At 31.3% G+C, this 22,888-nt stretch overlaps 2 protein-coding genes and 2 long non-coding RNA genes across 5 annotated transcripts; 1 reads left to right on the top strand and 3 right to left on the bottom strand.

Moving 5' to 3' along the window:
* Positions 1-1,011: 1,011 nt before the first annotated feature.
* Positions 1,012-1,974, bottom strand: LOC133034156 (protein FAR1-RELATED SEQUENCE 5-like). The gene has a single exon (XM_061109190.1). The coding sequence runs from the start codon at positions 1,972-1,974 to the stop codon at positions 1,012-1,014; it is 963 nt and encodes a 320-aa protein (XP_060965173.1).
* A 7,255-nt stretch (positions 1,975-9,229) lies between these two features.
* LOC133033491 (uncharacterized) lies at positions 9,230-12,332 on the top strand. The gene is made up of 2 exons (XR_009685624.1): positions 9,230-11,857; positions 11,977-12,332. It is a non-coding gene; the product is annotated as an uncharacterized LOC133033491 (long non-coding RNA).
* A 2,062-nt stretch (positions 12,333-14,394) lies between these two features.
* LOC133033492 (uncharacterized) lies at positions 14,395-15,593 on the bottom strand. Its single transcript, XM_061108278.1, has 2 exons — positions 15,472-15,593; positions 14,395-15,367 (listed from the first exon to the last, which is right to left on the bottom strand). Exons 1-2 carry the CDS (start codon positions 15,526-15,528, stop codon positions 15,047-15,049), a joined length of 378 nt encoding a protein of 125 aa, XP_060964261.1. The 5' UTR covers positions 15,529-15,593; the 3' UTR covers positions 14,395-15,046.
* A 90-nt stretch (positions 15,594-15,683) lies between these two features.
* Positions 15,684-21,871, bottom strand: LOC133033493 (uncharacterized). Of its 2 annotated transcripts, XR_009685626.1 has the most exons (4): positions 21,638-21,871; positions 21,441-21,521; positions 17,490-17,603; positions 15,684-16,596 (listed from the first exon to the last, which is right to left on the bottom strand). It is a non-coding gene; the product is annotated as an uncharacterized LOC133033493 (long non-coding RNA). The 2 variants fall into 2 exon arrangements; XR_009685625.1 differs by having other exon boundaries at positions 21,441-21,870.
* Positions 21,872-22,888: the final 1,017 nt, after the last annotated feature.

Below are 22,888 nucleotides of genomic sequence, written 5' to 3' on the forward strand. Positions count from 1 at the left end.
CAAAGAAATTCATTGAGTTTGAATAAGCATTGAGCGCTCCAAACCTGAACAATCATATGAATCATAATTAAAACACTAATAGAATAAGAATAAAAGAATTTTATTTGCTAATTTAATTTTAATTTACCTTGACAATTGGGTCATCTTTTGATGCTCGGATGAGTGTTCACCAACTTGTGTAGAGGAAGAAGTCTTGACATCCTTTCGCCAACGAGTTAATATTAAGGATGCAGGTATAACTCGAATGTCAAGACTTTTCATTACACACCATATATGCTTGCATGGAATACCATCGGACTCAAACAACAAACACGAACAATTTAACTCATTCTTCTCTTTGTTATATAAGACTCGGTGTCTTATCGTACCGTATTGGAATCTAGCTAAAGAGAAGAGGTATGAATCCCTTGATCTTCCCGATGAGAAATTGAATAGGGTTGCTCTTCCTCAATCTGTTCTTTTACTATATAATATATGTTTCTGGTGAAAATTGCGGCGGCTTTGTTTGTAATATGTTTGCAAGAAATCTGTCTTACCAGCGGGAATATGAGGGACGGTATGCATGCTTTTGAAATCTTTAGCGGCTTCATTATGGCGCATTGTGCCAATAGCATGGGTAATTTGTGAAACAAACTCTCGTAAGCGTAATTAGCAAGTAAGAATCTCTTGAGTACATTGTTCATAGACTCACATCTTTGGGTTGTTCGCATGCCTCCATAGAAAACCCCTCTTAAGAACGTCTCTGCCCATTGACCACGTGTGTTGTATTTAGTACGACACCAAGAATTTTCTTCAAGGCCGAGACTTGTGCCAACAAAGCGGCCCATTTTTCTTCAAACTCTTCCACCGTGTAGTAGTTGTATATTAAGTCAAAGAAGCCTTTGTTGAAATGCGGAATCTTAATATTCTTTGTGGCATTGTTCCCTAGATGCCATGCACAAAGTCGAGGGGTAGAGTCTCGTAACAAATGTCTGATTGCGAATCCCATCCTTTCATCATTATCAGTGAGGACTACTTTTGGTTTTTGTTGCCCATGCAATCAAGGAACACCCTCAAGAACCAAATATAAGCGTCTTCCGTCTCATCAAGTAAAACTGCGCAACCGAACACACAAGTTTCAAAATGGTGATTGACGCCAACAACTACAGTCAATGGCTTATTATACTTATTGGTGCGGTATGTTGTATCAAAAGCAATAGCTTCCCCGAATAACATGTAGTCTCTTCTACTCATACCATCAGCCCAAAAAAGGAATGCTAATCGATTTTCGTCATCAATCTTGTACTCGACGTAAAATTCAGGATCCATTGATGATAAGCCGTCTAAGAAACCCAATGTACCTTCTGCATCACTTGATATGTTCTCTTGCTTTCTTAAACTAGCCACTTTGTTGTACACATCTCTTAGTTGGAAAGGAAGATTGTCATACCCTCCAGATTGTAGGGCAATATGTGCTACAACGGAAGAAGTTTTGATACCACATCTATTCATGCTAATTACTTGTGCAGCTACTGCTTCAGGAACCTCGCGGTTTGCCCGAGTGAATTGCATTTGTGATGGTATTACCAAATCATGATTATGAAATGGTACAAATTCTTGACACCGCCAAAGATTTGTTTTTTGTAACCGAAGGATTCGTAACGCAGCTTGACACCCACAACGTGTTATTTCTTTTGGTCGCTTCTTCCTGTCTGCCATGTTCAAAAATTTCTCGTTCCGAAAACCTTCTTTGTTACAAACCCATCGTCGAATGTATATTTCTCCATCACTTTTCCTGGATTTTGTATCGTCAATTCTAGGACTGAAACCTTTCCATCTTGCATAAGTATAATAGAATGCCTCCCACATTTTTAGACTTACCATCTCTTTCCCTTCAATATCATGAGTATCTATTTCTGCAACTGATTTGGATAGTTGAAGTGTGTCCAAAATTTCTTGCCAGTGAGAGTTGGAGGCAATATCTACGTCCGTCATACTTTTCCTAATAATTCAATAAAATGAATATTAGTCATTCAAGTGTATGATGAAAACACATTAACTTACATATTAAAGTTAATGAAGTTGATGACTTTCCTTAAATATTTGACACAAAATTTAAGCTTTTCTGTTTTGACTACTAACAGTAATCTTTATTGTTGTACTAACTCTCATAGTCAATGGTATTGCAAATAGTGAAGAACAAATTTACCTAAAAAAACATACTATTTTCATATACGTTCTATTGTAATTTCATGCACTTTCATTAATTAACCAATTGAAATATTAAAAAAATACTCTCATATGTACAAAAAAAAAAAACAAAAGTAATGCTCTTACCTAAAAAAAATCCTACATTTATAAAAATATATATTATGTAATAACCATAGAATGAACATGCTTTGAATCCATGACTCAATATAGTTGGACTCCATTTATGTGGTAAGTAAAAGATTTATTGTTTTCAAGGCCCAATATCAAGGCCCAATACCAAGATTTATTGTTCTCTTTTACAGCAACATCTATGTTTACATAAATGAAACATGGTTTGTAATAGTCTCTAGTGAACTCAAACATAGTATCACATCTTATTGGTCATAAAGATTTTATGAAAAATAAATTTTATATTAGTTAACACGTTCAACTATTGTGACGGTAATTAAATATTCATCAGTAAATATTCTATCTATTTTCATAAATTAGATAAATAATGCAATCTTTTAATCTTGTGATGTTATCATTTTTTTTTTAGTATTATATATTTTTTTTTTTTAGAAACAACACAATCACTTATTTTAGTTTAACACTTCTTTTGTTATGAAGATTGTCTCTTGGATAATATATACTTATCTATGTTATTGTATCATATGTAATAACCATAGAATGAACATGCTTTGAATCCATGACTCAATATTAGACTATATTTATATGGTAAGTAAAAGATAAGCATATGCTCTCAAAATAAGATATTGTGTTAATAAGACATACCTTTATAATTGTAATAGGAGACTTACAAGACTATCCAAGTGAGTGAGAGTGAGATTGATTCATCCACCAAAACTCTACCAAATGACACTATAGAAAGAAGTTGAATGAGAGTGAGATCAATAACTTTTTATAAGTACTTACTTTTAGTTGTTTAATTTTGCCATTGTGAGGTCCTCATATTTGTACACTTGTAGGTGGTGTGGTTGGTGTAGTTATTTATGAAACTAACACAAGAATTTAATTTAATATATAGGCTGTAGTTAAATATAAATGTATATAGGCTAGTCAATTGGTTGGCCTATTTTGGGCCATAATCTAACTATGTATCTAGGCCCAATATCAAGATTTATTGTTTTCTTTTAAAGCAACATCTATGTTTACCATAAATCAAACATAGTTTTGTAATAGTCTTTAACTCAAACATAGTATCATATCTTATTAGTCATAAAGATTTTAGATAAATAAATATTGTTATGGTAATTAGATAAATAATGTAAATTTTTAATCTTGTGATGTTGTCAATTTTTTTTTAGTATTATAGGTTTTTTTTTTTTTTGGAAACAACACAATTAATCACAGGAATAATTAATGTTTAATTTTCTTCTCTTTTTTCATTTGGAGAGCATATATTTTTTATGATCGCCCAGATTTTATTACCACATAAGAAATCTCCAGATAAAGATGATTTAGTCCCGTACGTCATTGTATTAATTCCCTTCCAAAATAATAATAATAATAATAATAATAATAATAATAATAATAATAATAATAATAATAATAATAATAATGTCATTTTCCCTTTTCCCTTTCGAATCAGAAATAATGTCATTTTCCATATCCATGAATGTATATAGTGTAATGTCACATATTTTTCATGCAAAAGTAATATACTCACGTTAGAGAGTGAATATACACCATGAATAAGTAATATAGATATTACTGGATAGGCTATAGTCTATATAGTCTCCAAATTAAATGATCTGATGTGTAATTTTACTTTTTTTAAAAAAAAATAAAAAAAGTATATTGAAGAAAAGATAATAATACAGTAGTTCAAAAGCATAGTGATTTAAAAAAGAAAGAGCACAGTACATTTCTTCAACATAATTGATAGATTAATCTCTAAAGTTTTAAATTGCACGTAGATATATATATAGATATATAAGATCATCATTAATAATATTAATAAAAAAAAAGAGATTACATGATACTAGGGATAGAGAATACCCTTTAACACCATGCATGCATGCATGCTTTTAAAATCTTGTGGAGGACATGACTCAATACTAACTAAAGTTACTAATAAACACGTGAACACAAACTACAACACAACATACTCTTAGAAAAATAATATAAAGCATACCATAATAAGAAAACACAACAAAATATCATAACATAATTTGGAGAAATGTAAGACCATTCATAGGTTTGGAGAGGATGGGGCCAGTGAATGGTGCACAAAAGGCGAGTTCCCAAGACCTCAATCGAGATGAATCACCTCGTGGGACTCTCGCTTCACCTGCGAGGTAGTCATTGGCAGCTTCCAAAAATGCTTCCACCGTCTTCACTTGGTCACTTCCTTGACCCTGGAGCTTGTTTTGTTGGTACATGGTCGAAGCAAGCTCGATAATCCTCTTTCGAGCCTCATCTAACAGGTCAGCACATTTGTTTTGAAGCATTCACCGAGTTAAGAGTGCTGCGCAACATGACACAATTGGAGCAAGGTTACGTCGCTCGAGACCGTATCTCCTTGACCGAGAGGAAGATGGAGGAGATTTCTTGCAAATTGATGAAGGAGTCCCTAAGTTCATTGGACATACGTGGGCGTCGAAATTTTGTAATTCTTAGCTGAGCCGTAACAAGAGTTAGTGGTAGGGAATAGGTTTTTGGAAATGGATTTGGTCTTAGTCATTTTTTGGTGATAAAACAAATACTGTAGTTATGGGCTTATAAATTTGATTTAGTGGTGAGGCAATTACAAATGATAAATATCTATATTTATATACACACATACAATGTCACTCTCAATTGTCGAGCAAAACAATTGTATAGACAATGGAAGACCCATTGTGATTTCAAGAAAAACCCTTAATACCCAATAGTTTTATATCTTTATTTAGCAAATTCAACCTACAACTTTATGTACTATTCTTCCTTTGCTTAATTTTAAAAGGAATAAAAATAAAATTACATGCATGAAGTGATTAAAATACAAATAAATTATAATATAATAATGGTGATCTAGCAAAGAAAAAATAGGTCATATTATATAGTTGTTGTATAGGTTACCTCTGGACCAAACCTTGTATTTATCACTAACACAAAATAAGAAAACTTACAAAAACAATAATAAAACCATGCGTGTACTTTAAACCATGCATAGTAATAAAAGACAAAACAAATGAAAAGTAATAAAAGACAAAACAAATGAAGAAACAAAATTAATATATTATTAATTTTAAGTTTGTCATTGAAGAGAACAAATGTGTAGTCTTATCACAACAATAAATGTGTAGTCTTCATCAATAGTACTACATATTAGTAGGTACTTTGCTTTACTTTAAACACAATAAAAAAATTAAAATACAGTAAATAATATATATAAAAATGGACTCAAGTTACTTAAGAAATTTGTGTTATTCCTAATTTGTGTTGAACTAATAAAATTATTGTACTATTTAAAATGTATAACTAATCCATGATATTAGTATTTTTTTATTAAACTTATGTAATCAGTAGTTTGAGTTAATATGTTGTAATGTATAATTAATATCATGGATCCCTATTATAATATTAATGTGTTATGTTGTTGGTTAAAAAAAATGTCATAAATTATTATTATTATTATTATTATTATTATTATTATTAGGTTAGTACGTTTCACCTAATGGATCATTAATGTGTATGTGGTCTTATTTTTTTTTTTTGAAACAATGTGTGGTCTTATCAAAAGTACTATATATTCTCTTTTTAGCTAATATAACCTATAACTTTATGTACTATATAACTTTTTGCTTTACTTTGAACACAATAAGAACAAAGTGACATGCATGAATTGAATAGCCTTTAAATGACATTAAAATATAAATAAAAAAAAAAAGAGGACGTTGGCTCTTAGTTGGAGACAATGTTATTATAAATATATCAATGTATTGGTCAAACTTTGAGCATTGGAAAAAGACTTGTCATTGAGCAAACAATGATAAGTGTTTAGTCTTATCCAATGGTACCATATTCTCATTTTAGCAAATATATCCTACAACTTTATGTATTATATATCTCTTTTTTTACTTTATACACAAATAAACAATAATATGCATGCAAAAATTGATTTCTTGGTTTGAAGGAAATGAAAATATATAACAAAATAAAAAAAAATAATGGTGACTATCATAAAATTGGAAAGTTTACCAAGCTACACCAAATACCATGGGTGTACTTCAAACCATTTATAAGAAATAATAATCATTAATATGAATAATGTAAATGCATGCAAAGAGATTTCTAAAAAAAAGAAAAAGAAAATAAATAAATGCAAAGCAATACATGACAAAACCCTCAACGCCTCAAACACAATAAGACTTGATAAAAAAAAAATACTTTTACAATAATTTTTCTAGAAATTATATACTATCACAACAAAAAATTTCAAAGTATACATATATATATATATTCAATGACTAATTTGTAACCAATAAGTAAATTTAGTGCTTTGATTAGTAATATTAATAATTTAATAATTTGATTTGTCTTAAATTTATGAAAATGACAAAGGTGATTACTGTTTTAGAAATGAGCAAGCCACAATTTTTAGTGGGGGATATTTTTTTTTTAATTGAAAGAATATTAGTGAAACATATATATTTTTATAGTGATACAATAAAATTATTTGAAAATATGCTGAAAAAAAAAATATAGAGAAATAAGTAAAATTATTACGTGGTATAATATGAAAATTATAAAATTTATAGGAATAGAAATAAAAATATGTAAGGATATAAATAAACAAGTATAAATTTTATGTATAAAAGTTTAATTTATAGAAAATTGCGAGTCAGGTAAATGATTCCTAAAGTCCTTTTTTGTCGTTTCTAGTTAACTATAGTGAATCCACTAATAGTCTTGTTGGGATGATCGGGGTTTAACAATGGATCGCACGTGCCTTCCTAAAATGCCCCCAGTCATTATGGAAACGGACTTTCAATGACGATTGATACCTGATAGTGATGATTTGCAAGCAACGAGTAACTTTGACCAAGATCGGTTCTAGTCAACTATAGTGAATCCACTAGTAGTCACGCTGGGATGATCGGGGAATGCATAACAGATCGTACATGACTTCCTAAAACGCCAGCAGTCGTTATGAAAACGGACTTTCAATGATGATTGATACCTGATAGTGATGATTTGCAAGCAACGAGTAACTTTGACCAAGATCGGTTCTAGTCAACTATAGTGAATCCACTAGTAGTCACGCTGGGATGATCGGGGAATGCATAACGGATTGTACATGCCTTCCTAAAATGCCCGCAGTCATTATGGAAACGGACTTCCAATGATGATTGATACCTGATAGTGATGATTTGCAAGCAACGAGTAACTTTGACCAAGATCGGTTCTAGTCAACTATAGTGAATCCACTAGTAGTCACGCTGGGATGATCGAGGAATGCATAACGGATTGTACATGCCTTCCTAAAATGCCCCCAGTCATTATGGAAATGGACTTTCAATGATGATTGATACCTGATAGTGATGATTTGCAAGCAACGAGTAACTTTGACCAAGATCGGTTCTAGTCAACTATAGTGAATCCCTTTAGTAGTCAACATTTGGGATGATCAGGGAATGCATAACAGATCGTACATGCCTTCCTAAAACGCCAGCAGTCATTATGAAAACGGACTTTCAATGATGATTGATACCTAATAGTGATGATTTGCAACCAAGATCGTTTCCAGTTAACTATAGTGAATCCACTAATAGTCTTGCTGGGATGATCCGGGTTTAATAACGGATTGCATGTGCCTTCCTAAAACGCCCCTAGTCATTATGGAAATGGATTCAATGACGATTGATACCAAATAGTGTTGATTTGCAAGCAACGAGTAACTTTGACCAAGATCGGTTCTAGTCAACTATAGTGAATCCACTAGTAGTCACGCCGGGATGATTGAGGAATGCATAACGGATTCTACATGCCTTCCTAAAACGCCCCCAGTCATTATGGAGACAGACTTTCAATGACGATTGATTCACTACTAGTGATGATTTGCAAGCAACGAGTAACTTTGACCAAGATCGGTTCTAGTCAACTATAGTGAATCCACTAGTAGTCACGCCGGGATGATTGAGGAATGCATAACGGATTGTACATGCCTTCCTAAAACGCCAGCAGTCATTATGGAAATAGACTTTCAATGATGATTGATTCACTACTAGTGATGATTTGCAAGCAACGAGTAACTTTGACCAAGATCGGTTGTAGTCAACTATAGTGAATCCACTAGTAGTCACGCCGGGATGATTGAGGAATGCATAACGGATTGTACATGCCTTCCTAAAACGCCCCCAGTCATTATGGAGACAGACTTTCAATGACGATTGATTCACTACTAGTGATGATTTGCAAGCAACGAGTAACTTTGACCAAGATCGGTTCTAGTCAACTATAGTGAATCCACTAGTAGTCACGCTGGGATGATTGAGGAATGCATAACGGATTGTACATGCCTTCCTAAAACGCCCCCAGTCATTATGGAAATAGACTTTCAATGATGATTGATTCACTACTAGTGATGATTTGCAAGCAACGAGTAACTTTGACCAAGATCGGTTGTAGTCAACTATAGTGAATCCACTAGTAGTCACGCCGGGATGATTGAGGAATGCATAACGGATTGTACATGCCTTCCTAAAACGCCAGCAGTCATTATGAAAACGGACTTTCAATGATGATTGATACCTAATAGTGATGATTTGCGACCAAGATCGTTTCCAGTTAAATATAGTGAATCCACTAATAGTCTTGCTGGGATGATCCGGGTTTAATAACGGATTGCATGTGCCTTCCTAAAACGCCCCTAGTCATTATGGAAATGGATTCAATGACGATTGATACCAAATAGTGATGATTTGCAAGCAACGAGTAACTTTGACCAAGATCGGTTCTAGTCAACTATAGTGAATCCACTAGTAGTCACGCCGGGATGATTGAGGAATGCATAACGGATTCTACATGCCTTCCTAAAACGCCCCCAGTCATTATGGAGACAGACTTTCAATGACGATTGATTCACTACTAGTGATGATTTGCAAGCAACGAGTAACTTTGACCAAGATCGGTTCTAGTCAACTATAGTGAATCCACTAGTAGTCACGCCGGGATGATTGAGGAATGCATAACGGATTGTACATGCCTTCCTAAAACGCCCCCAGTCATTATGGAAATAGACTTTCAATGATGATTGATTCACTACTAGTGATGATTTGCAAGCAACGAGTAACTTTGACCAAGATCGGTTGTAGTCAACTATAGTGAATCCACTAGTAGTCACGCCGGGATGATTGAGGAATGCATAACGGATTGTACATGCCTTCCTAAAACGCCCCCAGTCATTATGGAGACAGACTTTCAATGACGATTGATTCACTACTAGTGATGATTTGCAAGCAACGAGTAACTTTGACCAAGATCGGTTCTAGTCAACTATAGTGAATCCACTAGTAGTCACGCTGGGATGATCGAGGAATGCATAACGGATTGTACATGCCTTCCTAAAATGCCCCCAGTCATTATGGAGACGGACTTTCAATGATGATTGATACCTGATAGTGATGATTTGCAAGCAACGAGTAACTTTGACCAAGATCGGTTCTAGTCAACTATAGTGAATCCACTAGTAGTCACGCTGGGATGATCGAGGAATGCATAACGGATTGTACATGCCTTCCTAAAACGCCAGCAGTCATTATGGAAACGGACTTTCAATGATGATTGATACCTGATAGTGATGATTTGCAAGCAACGAGTAACTTTGACCAAGATCGGTTCTAGTCAACTATAGTGAATCCACTAGTAGTCACGCTGGGATGATCGGGGAATGCATAACAGATCGTACATGCCTTCCTAAAACGCCAGCAGTCATTATGGAAACGGACTTTCAATGATGATTGATACCTACAACTGATGATTTGCAAGCAACGAGTAACTTTGACCAAGATCGGTTGTAGTCAACTATAGTGAATCCACTAGTAGTCACGCCGGGATGATTGAGGAATGCATAACGGATTGTACATGCCTTCCTAAAACGCCCCCAGTCATTATGGAAACGGACTTTCAATGATGATTGATTCACTACTAGTGATGATTTGCAAGCAACGAGTAACTTTGAAAGACATATGCTATACATTTATTTTTTAAAATTATTTATTTGAAAACCCAAAACTAACAACAATGAAAAATTAAAAAATTAATATTGGTTCAAACGAGTTAACCCGACCAAACTGAAAAAAATCATTGGGCGGGTTACACTTTTTTATTTTTTTTCCGTTGGGCGGGTTTCAATTAGATATTTGCAACCCGACATTTATATTGGGTTGGTAAAAATATACTATATCCCGACCAAACTAATCGATGTACACCCGTAGATATTAATATTTAGTCTAACATATGTCATTGAGCAACACAATGACAAGTGTGTAGTCTTATCAATGGTACTACATCCTTATTAATAATCAAATAAGTAAAATAAATAAATAAATAAAGACAAAACAAAAAAAGACAAAAGAGTTAGGTATATAATAATCATCCATCTCCATATATATATATCTCACTACTCAATAAACAAAGATTACCATTTACCAAACTTATCTCACCTCCTAACTTCAACTCAATCCTTATTTTTTCAATACCCTCTACTAGTTCACTATAACTTGCATACTTATTGCGAATGGAAAATCATGAAGCAATACCCTCTACAGGTTCACTGAATAAATCTTCTCATGAAAATAGCGATTCTGGATTCGTGCACCATTTGTCACTACCTCCATCTCCTTTACGCTATCTTAATCACATTGAGAAGAGGCTATGGGATGCTGAGCAAAAAATATTGCTAGCCGATGAACAGAAAAAGCTTTTGGTATCACAAGTTTCTTATTACAAAACAAAAATCTCAGATCTACAGCATGATTTAAAAATCCATCGACAAATATCTTCCAGGGATGCGAATGACGTTGGTAGACTAAAAAGGGCCTTGGCACATATGAAGCACGAAGCATGTACTCAATACAAAAGAAACCTTGAAATGATGATTGGTGGTGACAGTGGATCTGAAAAAACAGCAGGTCCCTAGTCAACTCTAATTTACTATGATGAGGTGTTACTGATGTTAAATTATGTAGTGTGAACAATGTTTGATTTAAGTAGTTACTACCATATTCATGTTTTGAATGTATTATTTTCGTATTTCTATGTCTAATGTATTTTGAGTTGTCATCTATTTTAATATACATGAACAACTATTTCTTAATATTTATTTGCCTTTGAAAAAAACCTTACAAATAATAATAAAAAAATTAAAAAGCATCTACTTAACTGTATAAAATAATATACCACATAATGTCAAAAGGACACTTATATAATAATATATTTTTAAAACACATTTGGTATAGTGATATGTCTTATATAAATACCCCTAAATAGAGAATGCTTAGAATACCACTTACTATTATATTGCACTTGCATATAAAAACTCTTTAAGTTAACTATGTCTTCCTCTCTTGTGACTTCTATCAATACTCGTCCAAAGTGCCATTGTGGCACAGATTCGGTGTGCCGAACTTCAAGGAGTGAAGAGAACCCTGGTAGAAGATTTTGGGGGTGTGGAAACTATGTAAGTTTTCCTTACACTTATTTTTTTTAAAAAACATATATATATAAAATAGATTTTCTTGACAAGTTTTAGCTATGGGTTATCATCATGTTTTTGTTTTTCTAAATTTTTTATTTTAGGATCGAGATTCTTGTAAGGTATGTCATTTTTTCGAGTGGGTGGATCCAGATGTTCTGGTTGGAGCTAATGTAGTATTGCAGAGGTTGGAAAGAAAAATTGAGGACCAAAGTAAAGAGATCAAGTTACTTAAGAAATTTGTGTTATTCCTAATTTGTGTTGAACTAATAAAATTATTGTTGTATTGAAAATGTATAACTAATCCATGATATGAGTGTTTTTCTTATTAAACTTATGTAATCAGTAGTTTGAGTTAATATGTTGTAATGTATAATTAATATCATGGATTCTTATTATAATATTAATGTGTTATGTTGTTGGTTACAAAAAAAAAATGTCATAATTATTATTATTATTATCCTTATTATTATTATATTTATTATAATTATTATTATATTAGTTTAGTATGTTTCACCTAATGGATCACTAGTGTGTGGTCTTATCAAGAGTACTATATATTCTCATTTTAGTTAATATAACCTACAACTTTATGTACTATATAATTTTTTGCTTTACTTTAAACACAATAAGAACAAAGTGATGCATGCAAGAATTGAATAGCCTTTGAATGACATTAAAATATAAATAAAAAATAAACTAAAAAATTGTCATGCAAAGTAAACATTGGGTCATGCATCACATACTTTTTATATAATTGCTAATATACTCACGTCAGTGAGTGAATATATATTATGAATAAGTAATATAGATATTATTAGACAAATATAGTCTATATCTTAGCAAATATTACATTATCTGATATAATATTACTTAAAAAAAAACTGAAATAAACTAAAAATCTGATATAATATATGAGTTATGAGCTAGGGGGCCTATGAGTTATTACTATTTGGTGTACCCTGGTTAAGTTTATCATTGAGCAACACAATAATTAGTGTGTAGTCTTATCAATGGTACTATATCCTAATTTTAGCAAATATAACCTACAACTTTATGTACTATATATCATTTTGTTTTACTTTAAACACAACAAAAGCAAAGTGACGTGCATGTAAGAGTTAATTGCTTTACTTTGGGTTTTGATACCAAGACAATGACTAATGTATAATAGTCTTATCTAATGGTAAAAAAGTTTGAAAGAGATTAATATAAATAGGTGTATATTACTTTAAGAAAGCCACATTTCTCTTCATCCACTAGCTTGAATAGAACTCCTTCAACACACAAAAAAAAATGGTGAGTGAAGCTTCATCCTCTAATGATACTTTCAATCCCATGCTTAAACAAAATAATAGTGTTGATGATATTATTTTTAGAGAGGTATATACACCCAAAGTTCATTCCCGACTTCCTGAAGATGCCCTAAAGTATCTCAATGGTCTTGAGGTTAAGTATTTTGACAATGATTTAGAACTGTTGAGAAAATCAAGTGAGCTCCGAGAAGTTAAAGAAGAGATGGATACTTTGAGGAAAAAAATCATTGAGCTGGAAAGATTCGCTATGGATACCGAAGCCAAATGTTGCAAAATTAATGAAGAATGGTTGCTAAAAGAGAAGACTTGGGACATGGAACTTGCTGCACTGGATGTTAAGTTTATCACCCTCAAACGTGAAGCTGTGAGCCAATACACAAAGCGTTTGGAGATGCGACTTGATGAAGTATGTTCGAAGGGGAAGAAAAAAAGAACTTAAATTTGATAGTTATTTAGTTGTGATTTCTTTATATCTACTTGGCTTTTTTTCTTAATGGCTGTTATTTCAAAATATTAAACAAAGTTGGTTTTAGTTTTCTTGTAAAAGTTTATTTTATCTTTTTTAGTAATATTTATCATGAAGAGTTGAAAATACAATGAGTTAAACTTTTCTTTTTAATTAATATAAAATTTTTTACTATGCATATTTATAATATAGTTTTTGAAAATGTGAATAAAATTAAATTATTACAAGCAAACAATTTTTGTATTGTTGGAAAATAGCAAGTTGTACTGTGTAAAAAATCTTAAGTTGAGGTAAGAACTAAACCCTAAATATTTATTTAAATAAGAAAAATTATTTCTAACTTAATCTGATAATATTTAAGATCATAACTAAACATGCATATCATATATTGTAACACAATATTTGGTTACAATTGGTTAAAGTCTTGCATATACAAGACCCACAAGGTAGTTACATATACAAATTATATAATTGCTTAACAATGCATATTCTAAAAGGCATATCAAGGCATAAACATCTAATGCAAATAGTTCCATAATAAACATCTTAAGTTGAGGTAAGAATCACACAATAAATATTTATTTCAATAAGAGAAATTATTTCTAACTCATAAAGATAATATCTAAGATCATAACTAAACATGCATATCATATATTGTAACACAATATTTGGTTACATTTGGTTAATGTCTTGCATATACAAGACCCACAAGGTAGTTACATATACAAATCATATAATTGCTTAACAATGCATATTCTAAAAGGCATATCAAGGCATAAACATCTAATGCAAATAGTTCCATAATAAACATCTTAAGTTGAGGTAAGAATCACACAATAAATATTTATTTCAATAAGAAAAATTATTTCTAACTCATAAAGATAATATCTAAGATCATAACTAAACATGCATATCATATATTGTAACACAATATTTGGTTACATTTGGTTAATGTCTTGCATATACAAGACCCACAAGGTAGTTACATATACAAATTATATAATTGCTTAACAATGCATATTCAAAAAGGCATATCAAGGCATAAACATCTAATGCAAATAGTTCCATAATAAACATCTTAAGTTGAGGTAAGAATCACACAATAAATATTTATTTCAATAAGAAAAATTATTTCTAACTCATAAAGATAATATCTAAGATCATAACTAAACATGCATATCATATATTGTAACACAATATTTGGTTACATTTGGTTAATGTCTTGCATATACAAGACCCACAAGGTAGTTACACATACAAATTATATAATTGCTTAACAATGCATATTCAAAAAGGCATATCAAGGCATAAACATCTAATGCAAATAGTTCCATAATAAACATCTACAGACAAAATAATCAAGTATTCTTCCAATTAAAAAGTACCCAAATGCTACTCATTGTCTCCGACCAAGTCTCTCATAGTCAGATTACTGCCGCTGGACATTCTCTTCCTGGACTTAGTTGACGACGAAGGCACCATGTTTTTCGCTCGCGACTTCTTACTTTTAAACCTTGGATCAACAGGGGATTTCTCAGGAGACTTGATAACCAATTCCTTGTCAGTATGTACAGGAGTAGATGGGGGAACATCTAAGACATTGTTAACTGAATACATCTCAGCAACATCTGCCAAAACAGTAGCCCTACACTCATTTTTTGGATGCTGAATTAGATTCATCATGATATTAAACCTGTCTTGACTGGTTACATGCTGAAAGTTGGAAGACAAAACAAATATTAGTTCATTATTGCTTATCCACTATATGAAATTTTCAATTTAAGTCTAATTTCAATCAGTTGTACTTGAAAAAATACCTCAACATCAATTTCAGCAACATTGCCTCTATTGAAGAAATGTTCCATGAATTTCATTACATATACTCCACAATCTACCCCATTATCTTGCTGCGGCACTCGTCTTTATTTTTGGTTGAATTAAAACCATGTAATAAGATGCAAAAGTTATTTTCAAAAAAAAAAAAAATGCAAATGTTAAGAAAATAAAGTCTCATTCAAGAACTCTAAAGTTTGGCTGAGTATCTCAAATTGGGCAATTGAGCATAACAACAAAGATATTAACTTTTGTTCACACCAAATAAAAAATTTTCCTAAGTATACACTCAAAACAGAATCTTTATATATATTTATGTAAAATTATGATAAGGATGTTTGTATATATTGGTAAGATTGTGATTGTGGAACTCTAGACTGTAATGTAGTATAGATTAGTTCAAATGTGTACTACTGAAAATAAAAGGCTTTAGAGTAAAGTTTCATAACTATTTTTTGTGCAGAAGAAATGATGAGACAGAGAACACTCCTTTATCCAAGACTATTCTTTATTATCTGTTTCATAAACTCATAGGAGAGAGGAATCCTTCAAGAGTAGAATAAGCAATTATTAGTAGCAAAGGAAGAGTCCTTAGAGAAAAACAAAAGAGCTTCTTCTATTGTTGATCCAAAAGAAGCTAAAGACTTTGGATGTATTTTGGATTCTGAAGCCTTGCACACTATCCACCTATAGTGCTTAGAAAATTACCTTACATGATCATATATCATCATTTTACAATAACAAAAATCCATTCCTTTATTTATTTCTTAATAATTTTATCTACCCCTTTACTTTTTTTTTTCTTTCATTCATTCATTCATTATTCTTCTTGTTGTTGATAAAAATTGTAACTAAAAATTCATTATCTATGAATAAAAATGTATTCTTTTTTATTTTGGTTCTTAATTCTTATCTCCCCATTCCAACTGTGAGTTTGGTTGTTGTTTTCAACCATAAGGGGTCACAAAAATATGGCTAAGTAGTAGTGATGAAAACAGAACAATATGAAATAAATAAATAAAGAATTCCGACCTTATGGTTTAACGTTCCTTGGTCGCTTCTTGGGTCGGCGAGGAGGTTTGTCACAGAGGTGAAATCTTCTTCGCGAGCTTCTCCGGTGGCGAATATGTAGATAGCAAGACAATAGACCCTGATTTAAGTCTTAACAGAATGGCTGAGACTGATATCTGGAGTTACATCCAGAACCAGTCTCAAGATGATATGTACAGTGCTTACTTAGCTAATGAATTGGCCTTAACTGGTATATACTAGCAGCAATGAAGTAAAAGTCTAGCAAAACAAAGGTTGAATTAAATAAATACTTAGCACTTTTATGGTTTACACAGTTCATTGAAATTGAATGTTAAAACCAAACCCCATAGCAACTTGTGCTTCATGAAGAAACTACTAATATAGCTACTTAGTAGAACCAAAATTCAGGGATCCTAATTAGCCTTAAACAAAAAACCAGTTAGTAGTTTGTAAACACAAAAAGGTGTGACATTGGATTTTCAAGTTACACAAAAAGGTATTTGATTATGACTTTCCATTATCAGAAATCAAAAAAATCAAAAGTAGTAATCATTTAAGTATGAACTTTCTTTGAAAACTCAATACAAACAAACCAACTAACCCTCATCATAGAATAGATGAACTATGTGTGGTTACTTTCAACTTTCTCCAACTCTTCCATCCAAAGGATCAAACAGAATAAAGAAAAGTATTACTGAATCTGTAGCTAATCCACAAACCCTTTCTCAAAATTTAACATAAATAAATTCATATGAATAAATCACAAAGAAGACACAAATTTTCTCAATACGAAGTTTTATAAAAACCCAAAAAAGGGTTAATGATTTTGAAAGGAACGATTACAGAAAGTTATTAAATTTTTTCAAGAACTACAATTAAACGCTTATGCCAATTGGATTTAGACTAATTATTAAAAAATACAGAAAAAAAAGAGTTATTAAGATTAAAGCAGTTAGAAATAGAATCAAACCTCGTAATCTTATTTCATGGCGGAAACCCCAGCATTTATAACTCTCTCCTCCATTATTTGGACAAGATTTTCCTTTCAATGATGATTCAATTCTCTCAATGCGGTTTCCTTCTTCTGTACCAAAGAACCAGCATTTATTGCCAATGACAACTTTAAAGGCTCATATATATGGAAAATAGTTGATAGAATGAGTAGAAAGAGGGAATAGCAGAAGAGAAAAACAATGCACTAAAATGAAAACATCAAAATCCCCAAATGAGTTGGTTGGATGGGCTTTCACTTTTGACTTTTTAGACCCAAAACAATTCATTGGAAACCCAACCAACTTCAAAAGTACTTCTAGAACTTCAAAGGCTGAAAAGTGGCTTCTAAAAGCCCAGCCAACCAGACCCTATGTTCCTCAGTGGTTGCACTCCAAGTTCTAGTCCACTCACTCCATCAAGTTCTAATCCCTCAAATGTTTGCACTTCAATTCTTCTACCAATATTTACATTTCCCATAAAAATTTACAATGTGGCTTCATCCATTAAACACCATCAATCTATTACTACTAAAATCTCCTTTAAGTCACCATTTTGGTTCCAAAACTTAGAGATTGCAGAGAGAAGAGAGAAAATGTATAAAACTGGTTTATAAATTATGAGACAAGAGTCTCAAAATTCCTTAACAATCATCTTTTAATGTAATTAAATACAATATTAATGTTAGGATAGAAAATCTCAAAGTCTCTTATTGGAGGACTATGAGATTGTAAAAATTATGAACCTGCACTATAAAATTTTGATTGCATATGGAAAAATAAATAACATGTGTGTTAGAATAGAGTTGAGATTTTGCACTCCTTCACAAAACACTATTTTTTTTTTGTTCTTTGGAGATTTCAAATGTTATTTTGATATATAAAGAATGATATTCTGTAGTAATGTTTGTTCAATAAAACATACAGATAGGTAATGTCATTAAATTGATGAATCAAGTGATTACTTGACTCACATTGCACCCCACCCCCGCCCCATTACCCATTAAGTCGGGTAATCCCCATCCTATTTGGAGTGAGTACCCGTCTCCGGGGGTCAAATTTATGTCACTAGTATGTATGTAATGAGGTAAAAAGAAAACACTTTGACAATTAAGATAAAGACAGATTGTAAGGCTAAATGTCAAAGGAGAAAGGAAACAAAAACCAAAAGTATGAAACTCATTAGACAAAGAGCAAACTATAAAGTCTAAGGACAAAGAGCAAGGTGTGTTTTTATCAATTTTTAGGAAAAGAAAAGAGTGAGCCTTTCAAACCTTTGGTTCTCTTCCATCCAACATTTTTCCAAGTACCCTTTGTTTGACATAAGAGAATGGTATACAAATAACAGTTGATTGCATAATTTGAGGAACCCACATTATGTGCACAACTTCAAAATAATGACTCTTTATTGATTATCTAGTAAAATTGATCAGAACCCTGTTTAAGAGCTTATAAATAAAGACAAGAGACACTAAAATGAATCATAATTGCAAATCTTCAACCCCATTAACCTTAAGTGCATAACAGAAAGAGCAGGTTCACACTTGAGAAAATATAAGAAAAACACAACAGCTGAACTATCTACAAAACTAAACCCAATGCAGCTGATTTTATCAAGTTAGAACCATAACAATGCCAACAATCTCAATACGCAGAAAATAAGAATAGTGACCTTATAAATTCTATGTTCCCATATTTATTAGTTTTCAACTATCAAGAATTTTTCAACCTATCTTTATAGTGTCTCAGATTTAGCTCATAGCCAGCTATGCTAATAATAATTAGTATTTTAGAAAGTTCTTTGAATAAATAGAAAGTATTAATTATTATTAATAAAAGGAATTAGGAAAAAAAGTTCAATTCACTTCCAAAATTAGTGATTTGTAAACATGTGTCAATGGCACACAAATCTCCTTTGTGATTTATTTAGTTCTTTTCAAATGAAAATTTAATAGCCAAATAAGATCTTATGGGATTTGTTTTTCATATATACACTAATTTAGAAATATTATAAAAAATGATTATGATAATTTATTTCAACCAATAATGAGTTTTATTGTTTTACATAGCCGAATTATTATTATAATTTTTCCTAACACTTTCTCAAAGAGTAAAAGGTCTTAAAATAATTCTATGTTGTTATCATCATTATGTCAAGGAATTGGCATTTAATTTAGCTACCATGGTCTTTGACTCATGGCATGATCAATGGCTCTAAGAAAAATAAATAATAAAAAAGATGGTGGTCAAATTCTTCTTTTCTTTACTCACCATTTTGGTTCCAAAACTTAGAGATTGCAGAGAGAAGAGAGAAAATGTATAAAACTGGTTTATAAATTATGAGACAAGAGTCTCAAAATTCCTTAACAATCATCTTTTAATGTAATTAAATACAATATTAATATTAGGATAGAAAATCTCAAAGTCTCTTATTGGAGGACTATGAGATTGTAAAAATTATGAACCTGCACTATAAAATTTTGATTGCATATGGAAAAATAAATAACATGTGTGTTAGAATAGAGTTGAGATTTTGCACTCCTTCACAAAACACTATTTTTTTTTGTTCTTTGGAGATTTCAAATGTTATTTTGATATATAAAGAATGATATTCTGTAGTAATGTTTGTTCAATAAAACATACAGATAGGTAATGTCATTAAATTGATGAATCAAGTGATTACTTGACTCACATTGCACCCCACCCCCGCCCCATTACCCATTAAGTCGGGTAATCCCCATCCTATTTGGAGTGAGTACCCGTCTCCGGGGGTCAAATTTATGTCACTAGTATGTATGTAATGAGGTAAAAAGAAAACACTTTGACAATTAAGATAAAGACAGATTGTAAGGCTAAATGTCAAAGGAGAAAGGAAACAAAAACCAAAAGTATGAAACTCATTAGACAAAGAGCAAGGTGTGTTTTTATCAATTTTTAGGAAAAGAAAAGAGTGAGCCATTCAAACCTTTGGTTCTCTTCCATCCAACATTTTTCCAAGTACCCTTTGTTTGACATAAGAGAATGGTATACAAATAACAGTTGATTGCATAATTTGAGGAACCCACATTATGTGCACAACTTCAAAATAATGACTCTTTATTGATTATCTAGTAAAATTGATCAGAACCCTGTTTAAGAGCTTATAAATAAAGACAAGAGACACTAAAATGAATCATAATTGCAAATCTTCAACCCCATTAACCTTAAGTGCATAACAGAAAGAGCAGGTTCACACTTGAGAAAATATAAGAAAAACACAACAGCTGAACTATCTACAAAACTAAACCCAATGCAGCTGATTTTATCAAGTTAGAACCATAACAATGCCAACAATCTCAATACGCAGAAAATAAGAATAGTGACCTTATAAATTCTATGTTGATTTGAACAGTGAAAATATAATTATTGCCATGATACTCAAATGACACCTTTTGTCCTAAAGTCATAACAAAATTAAAAAAAACATTATCAATTCACTTCTGGAAATTTAACAAAACTGCATAAATGAACAAAGATATAGAGAAGAAGGACATCAAAAAAGTCCATTACAGATTATGACATTGATCAAAATCATAGTTCCAGTTCAAAGTCCAAACTATAATTTGATCAATAATAAAATAAACTTTTTTCTAAAAACACATAACCAGAAACTCATCATGATTATCAATAAGTATACATACACATTTCCTATTTCCCAGATTGAAATAAATAAAACTAATATATATTTATATATTTATTTTCCCTCAATAATTATATATATGTTTGTTTGTGTGTTTATTAAAGTCTGATCTGAAAGCATTTTGAAAGTTTGGTTCTGATCTTGGTTGAGGATTAAAAGGAAGACACACAGAGAGAAATGGGAAGAACACCATGTTCTGATCCTCTATATATTAATGGAGAGGGAGAGAGAGAGAAGAAGAACATTGACTTACTTGTACAAGTAAGAAACGATTCCCAGAATTCTACATAGGACAAGGCAACATCTTCTTCGCGAGCTCCGGTGGCGATACCCTCTGTGATGTAACAAAGGAGTTTAAGAACCCTAAAAACAACTAATAAGAGAACTGAAAATTGATTTATGGCCTGTTTGGAACCTTCAAACAATCAAACAATGAAGGAGTTTTTTTACCTAAAACTAAGCTGAAAATGTTTCTTCAGATTTGAGAATAGGCGCGAAAATCAAGATTTTGGCAACTGGTTACAGCCGGTTTTACTCCTCATTTTCAAGTCAAATACCCCTTTATTTATCAAATATAATATTATATAGAAATGATATATGAAGTGTGTAATATCAGCCTTTAGATCAAAATTAATACAATCTAATGGCTATTAAAAGTGTGCAGCACTAGTCACTCAAAGATTAGATGCGTGACAACAGACAAGTCCTATATATATATATATATATGCACCCACATATTTTGAGTCAAAGCTCTCTATTTTAGATAGCTATAGATTTTGTGTTAAAATATATCAATGAATGCACGCCTTAAAGTATACATATATACACGGCACATCACAGTCACTAGCCACTCAATTAATGTTCTAATAATAATGCAATTATTGGTATAACGTGATACAAAAATAGGGTAAGTTATTTAGGTGGTATTTATAGGGGAAGAATGAAAATATAAGAATAAGAACGGGAATAAGAAAATAAATAGGAATAGAATAAAATTTAAAATATAAAAAAAAGAAAAATTATTAAAATGAAATAGTCATTTTACTAAAATGAAAGAAAAATCATTCCAACTGAATGACATTTCAATACTTTAAAATGTAACTAAATAAAAGAATTGATTGAAATTAATTAATTCATTTCTTTTATTACCTCCAAGAAAACGTCACATTCAATTTTTTTTTTTTTTTTATAATTGTGTATGTTAATTATTTAGGATTATCTGTAAATTTCAAAAATTCCGACTAGTTTATAATACTGAAAATTAAAATTTAAATATTTTATTACACGTGATTGCTTTTAATTTCATATATGTATGATATGTAACTATTTTGAACATTAATTTTGATACGGTAAACTATTTATATATTTTCTAAAATTTACCATATAACTACACAATCATAAAATATAAAAAATTAGAGTGAAAAACTCTCATAAATACCGAACGATATAAAAATACACTAATTAAACACCCCTTTTAGAAGTATACTACTCATTTTTCCTAAACCTAAAGGTTATATTTTTTTGTTTGAAAGCTAAGAGCCTATTTGGCTGTATTTTCAGCTTTGAGTTCTTAAAATTTTGTTTTCAAAAGTAAAAATAAAAAATAATTTTTTGTCATTTTAAAATTTTAATAGTATTTGACATAAATTTTTTATTACTAATTTTAGATTTTATCTTACTAAAAAAATTAATATTTTAACA

This window comes from Cannabis sativa, chromosome 1 (genome assembly GCF_029168945.1).
Source record: "Cannabis sativa cultivar Pink pepper isolate KNU-18-1 chromosome 1, ASM2916894v1, whole genome shotgun sequence".
NCBI lineage: Eukaryota > Viridiplantae > Streptophyta > Magnoliopsida > Rosales > Cannabaceae > Cannabis > Cannabis sativa.